The sequence below is a fragment of the Typha angustifolia genome, chromosome 11 (genome assembly GCF_048772165.1).
Source record: "Typha angustifolia cultivar Huaian chromosome 11, ASM4877216v1, whole genome shotgun sequence".
NCBI classification, from domain to species: Eukaryota; Viridiplantae; Streptophyta; class Magnoliopsida; order Poales; family Typhaceae; genus Typha; species Typha angustifolia.
The window spans coordinates 4437864-4445075 of NC_133249.1; the positions used below are offsets into that span (position 1 = coordinate 4437864).

The 7212-nt window shown below is 34.3% G+C and overlaps 1 protein-coding gene across 2 annotated transcripts; it reads left to right on the forward strand.

Annotated features, from left to right (window-relative positions):
- Window positions 1-2016: 2016 nt before the first annotated feature.
- On the forward strand, window positions 2017-6920 carry LOC140769454 (uncharacterized). 2 transcript variants are annotated; one of them, XM_073110135.1, is made up of 5 exons: window positions 2017-2172; window positions 4022-4187; window positions 5222-5273; window positions 5362-5428; window positions 6631-6920. In XM_073110135.1, the coding sequence occupies exons 2-5, from the start codon at window positions 4032-4034 to the stop codon at window positions 6719-6721; spliced, it is 366 nt and encodes a 121-aa protein (XP_072966236.1). In that variant the 5' UTR covers window positions 2017-2172; window positions 4022-4031; the 3' UTR covers window positions 6722-6920. The 2 variants fall into 2 exon arrangements, with proteins under 2 accessions (XP_072966236.1, XP_072966237.1); XM_073110136.1 differs by lacking the exon at window positions 2017-2172 and adding an exon at window positions 2466-2733.
- The last annotated feature ends 292 nt before the right edge of the window (window positions 6921-7212 follow it).

The window sequence follows — 7212 nt, forward strand, 5'->3', positions numbered from 1 at the left end:
CTAACTTTTTGTCTTTTTTGATGCAGACTAAGAGAATGTCGTATACAAATATTATGGCTGTTGGGATGCTTAAGATTATTTCTTTCTTTTATTTTATTTTTATTTTTGTGGTGGAAAAGTGACCACTTATATCTATTTAGAATACAATGAATAGAGATAAATATAAAAATATGAGGGAGAAAATACCGTTAAGACTTTACAGGACGATTAGGAAAGATAACTTATGGAAGAGGGATGTTTAAGCTTGTTATCTTGCATTTGTTAATCTGAACTCAGAAATCTCAAATCATATTCTACAACATTGTGCTTTTGAATTGGGCTTGAAAAATTATTTTATTGTATTATAAGTTTCACCTTAGAGTTTATGTTGTTAAATAATAAGATAATAATGTATATTATATTTTTAATGTGTTTTAGACAAATAATAAGTGATAGAGTATATAGTCCGTATCTTTAGAAACGTAGCTATGATTAAGTAATAAACTAATAACATATATTGTATATTTAACAAAATTAATAAAAATATACTTAAATGGTTAAAATGCTGCGCCCGTCGAGCCAAACACGAGTCATAAGCTAAACATTTCTTTTATTTGGCTCCGAATTAAACTTATTGAACTCAAACACTAAGTTAAATAATAAAAAAATACGATCTAAAAATCTAGCTCGTGTTAGGGTAAAAAGGAATTTGAGCAGCTAATTTGACTTAACAAGCTAAGATAAGCTCGTTCAAAACTTAACTCAGCCGATTAAGATTAAATTTAACAACTTAGTATAAAACTAAATATCTATGCATTAGTTGTTAAAATATCTATTGACTAGTAATCAAATTTCCACTATAAAATTGGAGTATAAAAGGGAGATTATATATATTTGAACTATAAGGAGATGAGCATGAATGAGCTTGACTTGTTTATATTTTAAGCTCATATTCAGGTCATTTATTAATTGAACTGAATTTATGTCAATTAAATTTAGAGATGAATATGAGTTATTGGTGAACAATGAGCTGGATTAATGAATATATACATATATATTAACAAAACAAAATGGTAGTTTGAGTTGTGCCAAGATAAAAGTTGACGTAGGTTCTTAAAAAATAAATAATAAGCAATAATAGACATCTGAGAGCAGCATGGGCCTTATTATTATAAGGTCACAGATTTCACTACTATAGCTATCAGATCTAGCAGAGTAAGTAGTAGATTCTTCCAACTAATCTTAATATCCACAAGGTGTAAAAGAGAGACAGCGGCTAATGACCTTTTCAGCTTTTCTTAATAGTTACTCCTTTATCTTTTCTGGTTCAACTTTGGAAATGACTTCATTGTGATTTAAAAGGGGAAAACAAAGTAAGTATGATGCATTTATTAGTTAGAGGATGATTACTTTTTTTAAGGTTGATAAAAGTAGCACCACACTTAGCAAATAATCAAATGTTTGAAAAAATATATATATATAATGAGTCTTATATCCACTAATTATAAGATAGTGGTGGAGACCGACTCCTTGAAGATGGTTCGCTTGCTGTGTATGGAGGTTGCTTGTCCATGGGTAGTTAGGAATATGATTGCTAAATGTAAATCACTTTTAGATAGATTTCAAACGTACAAAATGGTTCATGTATTTAAAGAAGCTAATCGAGTTGCTGATTGGACAGCAACTCAAGGTAAAGAATCATCTACTTGCGTTGTATTGGGGCCTTCGAACTCCCTTCCTCTAGACCTCTGTAACTAAATTTTAAGCGAGTCTGCGGATTGAATTAATTAATAGAACTTTATATTAGTTATTTAAATATATATATTTAAAATAGTGATCTGACTATTGAGCAGGTGGTTCGGTTCTAAAATATATGGTGTTTTTATTGTTTAATGCAGTAAACCCCACTGAGTCCTATGGAATATATATTATAAAATAAACGATCATTAATTATATACGACGCTGTTTTTGGTTGAATAAAGGAGTCGGCGTCGGATCCAACACAATCACGGTTTCTCTCCCGAGTACTCTGCCGACTTCGTCTTTATGGCTTAGGTCGTTGACGAGTCTGGTCTTGCTGCCTCGTTCCAGGGTCAACTACTTCGACGAGCCTTATAGTCTATAGAACGACGTCTCGCGCTGCCTCCTCCGATCTATTTCTTCACCCTGATAGTGTGAGAAGCTGCGAACGAGGTATGCTCGCGGCTTGCAGTATTTGGATAGTTATTTTACCTTTCGACTTGGATTAGAATAAAATGTGAACATTGTTCCTTTAATACTGTACACTATATGGTTGGATCGAACCATAGATTTGCTTGATTTGTGCTGGCTAATCTTTTTCTTTGTTGTTTCTCCTCATTTTGAAATTTTTGGATGAGTGTTCTTATGTCACAGATCGACTAGGATTTATTGGCGCATTTTTTGCGCGTTAGGATTTTCAGATCTATAAATTCAGATAAGATCAAGTACGATTTGTCATCGTTTAGGGTTTATCTCCGTGCTAAGGATGCTTGAGGTCCTGCCGCTTCTAAATGAGAAGGGAAAAAGGGCAAAATTTTAAAACCTAGCCGACTCTATGCTGCACAAAATTACAGCGTCGGCTGGCATTCCGTGTCTCCAATGGTTGGTCGTGGCATACATGGTATTGTCTGCTTGAGTATTGCTGTACTATTTCATGTATGTTTCGTTCTTCAGAAAATTGTGGTCATACAGTACCAGTGCGTAAGACTACGGCAGCAATGGAAGCATTTTTTGGTATGTCATGAGTTAAAATTTTCTATCCCTTGATTAATCATACTTGAATAACTACTCACTTAGTTAGTGTATAGCATAGGAAATCTTTTGTTTAGTGTGGCAATCCTACTTCGGAGTATCCAAGGAACCTTGTAACTGCCCTCACTTTCCAAACCGCTTCCTTACTTCAACTTTACTGTTGATGCCAATGCCTAGATAATAGCTATTCATGCTTGTCCTTCAGGCAACTAAACTTTAGTACTTTTACTTGTGATAGTTCATTTATTAAAATGATATGAATAGTAACCAAAATTTATTTTGTTGCTAGCAAAAATCCGCACGTCTATTGGTGGAGATCTGAGCCCTTCCAGTTAGATGAGTAAGCTGGAAGATATAGTACCATTTATTGAGATCTTTTCATACATTTGGAATTTCAGTCACTTCTAGTAATGGAAAACATGTATGTGTTACATTGTTTAATTGTTCATTAATCACTTATCTTAAAATTCCCTCCACCATCCTCCTTCAGCCCCAAGGTTTCTAGGCATCATCAGGCAATTTTCTAGGAACTAAGTGCCCAGAACACTTGGTAGTTTATAGCAACCTAGATGCTCCTTTCTTTTGAATCACTTAGGTACTAACTGATTTAGCCATCTTCTATGAAATCCCTGTAGCCATTGCCTTGCTGACCAGCCACTTGCTCAGATTGTGCTGGTGGCACAGATATTCTTGGATGAAATAAGTTGAATAACTAAAGACTCGCAATGAGGAGAAGAAAATATCCTTGAAGACATGCTGCCTTCCCATAATATTTGCAAATATTGTTTGGTTTGGCAGGTTCTCCTTTAGTAGTGATTGTCAAAAAGACTTGATGAAATGATACAAAGTTGTTTAGTTCTGTCCTATTGATCGATTTTGCCTTTTTTTAATGTTTATATTTTATAGATTATTTAGATGTTTATTCAATTTTGACCAAATATAACACTAATTAGTAAGTCTCTTGGAATATTTTCTGAGTTCTTTGAATTGACTATTCTGGTCTGCTCTTTTCTTGAGATAGCAAATCTTGTAAATCAGTCCTGGCTTAAGTTCTATGATATTTCTCTGCAATGACATCTGAATTCTGTTATTTTGGGAATGGCTGCATTTTTAAGTGAGGCCTGCCTTATGATAATTGGCTGAAAAATTGTGTGTTTGCCTTCCAGTATTATCACTGTGATGTCTGAAGTTTTGAAGTGTCAGTACAAGCTTCTGTTATCATAGTATACATCCTTGACAGTTCCTTTGTCTTTTGGCTTGCATTTTGTAGGCTTGAGTCCATGGCAAGTCCCGGCAGATCCATGCTGTACTCACTACTTCTGTTTGCCATTATTCTCTCACTACTTGAGATGTACAGAGAGAAATTGGCGTCATCTGAGTTATTGACAATTTTTGGTGGTTTCCTTAGCTCTCTTCTATTCCTTATGATGCTAACTGTAAGTTCTATAGTTTGTTTAGTTGGCATTTTGTTTGATATACATGCAGCTAATTTTGTTCATTAATGGTGCGGTGATGCTTCCTTTATTTCTTTTACCATTGGAAGTTACTATAGTTCATGCCAAGTTGCTAACTTTTCGATCTAGAATAATCTAATTCTTATCTCTTCCTAAGGTCATCTATACTTGTTGCTGTGTCTTTAAAATGAAAACTCATTTTGCCAGCTTTTAACATTTCTTAAAATAAGCAAACTCTTGTGCTAATAGAGATCAATTTCCTTACCATAAGAAATCCACTTTTTCGTTTATTACTTTATTTATTTTTAATTAATAGGAATTATGACCAACTCTGAGTTGATTAAGCTTCTTGGGATGGCATATTTTTGGTAGAAGAACTCACAAAATGTCGAAGTTATGCATGTTTTAATTGGTCTTATTTTTTGACTCTTACTGAGTATCTTGATCTCCTTATCCAGAAGGTTACTTAGATCTCAAATGATAATTCTTATTAGAGAAAGGGTTTCAATTCTTTTGATGCATATACATTTATTAGCCATTTACATGGTCTTCATTGAATGAGCTCTGAGGAATAGACAGGTTTGATGAGGAATGATAAGTGGACTGTGGCAAAACATCAAAACTTCTTCATCTAAATTATCTTGATAAATGAAATTAATAAATTTTTATTACATATGTAGCTTTTATTGCCAAAAGTTGGAATATTAGAGCATTTCTCAATAAGTGATCTATTTGTAGAATTTGTTTAAGGGACACAAGATAAATCAACAAGCAGGAAACTAAGCCTGAGATGAATTAAAGATCAAGAAGTCTATTAAATAAATGTATATATGGACAAACTGTTTTCAACTTTTCATTCCTTTTGGGATGAGCTGGACATTAGTTGCAGTAAGTTTCAGTAGACTGAGTAGACTTACACTTCTCTAGGACCATATTACTATGTTAGGCTGTCGACACTAATAAAGCAAAGAAGAACACTTGTTAGTAAGACGTGTAATCTCCAGCACATTTTGCAGGTCACTGGTAACTATCAAGAATCATGTGGCACAAGAACTGGATGGGGTGCTGGTAAGTATAATGCTGCTCACATTGTTGTGGTCATCAATTTCTATCTTTCTCTGGCTATGCTATTGACATGTTCCTGTTTTTCCTGCAGTTGTTTTGGCAGAAATTGTTGCTCTTATTGCCGCTAGCACAGTTCATCGTGTTTGTATCACTACATGGTATCATTTGTGTTATTTATCTTGTAATATTTTTAAGTCATTCCGATTTGATAGTTTTTGAAGTTCAGAGCACATCTTGGTTATTTTTCTGCTGTAAAAGCTGATATGGTTAGATGCACAAGATTAAATATAGGGGGGAAACCAAAAAGTGCACATCTTGTCAGTTTAGATGAAGAAGGATATATTTTTTAGTGGTGTACATTATAGATGGGAGAAAGAAATTGCTGGTTTTGATGCCCCTTTTTTGGGAAAAAAAGGAAGGAAATCAATACGAAATCTTCATTGGTTTTGGGCTCACAGTTATAGCCTAAACGTTGTCCATATAGCTAAAATAGCCTAAACTTATCCATAATAGATGCTAGATCATAACTTACTATACTGTCCTGCATCTGATTCAGATTGGTTTTCTTTCACGTTAGGCCTGTTTTAAGTCCATCCTTTGCTTACAAATACTTGTCATTAAGATATATTATGTACTTAATTTTTCATTAACTGGTGAAGCTAGTAGATTATTGAACAAAATAGCACTTTTAAGTTCACTCGAGCTATGTGCTTCTCATTGCGATTGATTATTAAATTGGACGGTCATTTCTATTTGATCGCATTAGATCTTTACTAAAATTGTGATTCTTGCAGTTACATAGAAGGTGCTATACCACTTTTAATCTGCAGTCACTATCATTTATACACAAGGTTTTGAGTTTCTAAAAGCACATGTATTCAAATATTTGTTGAGGTGATCTTAGAGGACTGACATTTTGGTGAAAAATGATCTCGAACTCCCTAAAATGGATTCAAATGGAATTGATCCAAGATTCCATAGTCTTAAGTTTTTGGATGTTTCAGTTTATAACCATCAACCAAAAGAAACTGTTTCAGCTGAGCAGATATGGCACCTCATGAAATGGCTCAGTTTTGCGAAGCTAATATGAATTATGAAGATCCCTAATTTTGTGGTTCTATGCTATGTAATAAAATATGCAGTTTCAGTTGCAAGTGTGCACTTGCCATTGATCCTATCTTAATCATGTAGTTATTTTTGTCTGGAAATGCAACAACTTATGATTATCAATAGCAATGTTGTGTCTGTTGCCAAGAGTGTGTCTTGTGTGGTATTTTAAATGCTCCCTAGCTCTTCTCTCATGGTTGAGCTTGTGTATTTGTTGAATTTAATGCTCTTCCCTTGATTTCCTCCTTTGCAGTTTTCTTTTTTCTGCTGGACTTCTCTACGAGGTCGACAAGCTCTCAGGGATGACACTTGCGAAAAGTGAATCAAGGGCGAGGCGGTACTAAAATTAATGTCAGACCCATATCTTTCTTTCCTGGAGAGTTATACCTATGCAAAGCAGGGGACTTTGACGAGATTAAACTGTTCCATTGTGCATCAGATTCAGATGTTAGTTAGAATATTCAACTTTCGTAACAATGTTTCACCTGCTTCACTCGAGTAAGTTTTGTATTATTATGTGAATCATATTTGGAACGTTTCGCTACTGTGCTGGTTTTTGATTTGGTGTCTACTCTTGAGGGTTGACCAAGTACGGCAATCTACTTTATTCACAAACACAAAAGAGAACTCTACACCTATCTTTCTTTAGTCATATTTGGAACGTTTCGCCACTGTGCTGGTTTTCAATTTGGTGTCTACTTTTGAGGGTTGACCAAATAGGGCAATCTACTTCGTTTACAAACAAAAAAAGAAAGAGAACTCTACACCTATGTTTCTTTTGATCAATTAATACTGCAGTGCTTGTAATTTGAATATCATTCTCCAGCATCATGCC

Excerpts from the sequence above, each read along its gene's own strand:
- LOC140769454 (XM_073110135.1), top strand. The coding sequence starts at position 4,032 with ATGGCAAGTCCCGGCAGATCCATGCTGTACTCACTACTTCTGTTTGCC. Across the intron at positions 5,274-5,361 it reads AAGAACTGGATGGGGTGCTG|TTGTTTTGGCAGAAATTGTT; the intron begins GTAAGTATAATG and ends TTTTTCCTGCAG. Across the intron at positions 5,429-6,630 it reads CGTGTTTGTATCACTACATG|TTTTCTTTTTTCTGCTGGAC; the intron begins GTATCATTTGTG and ends CCTCCTTTGCAG.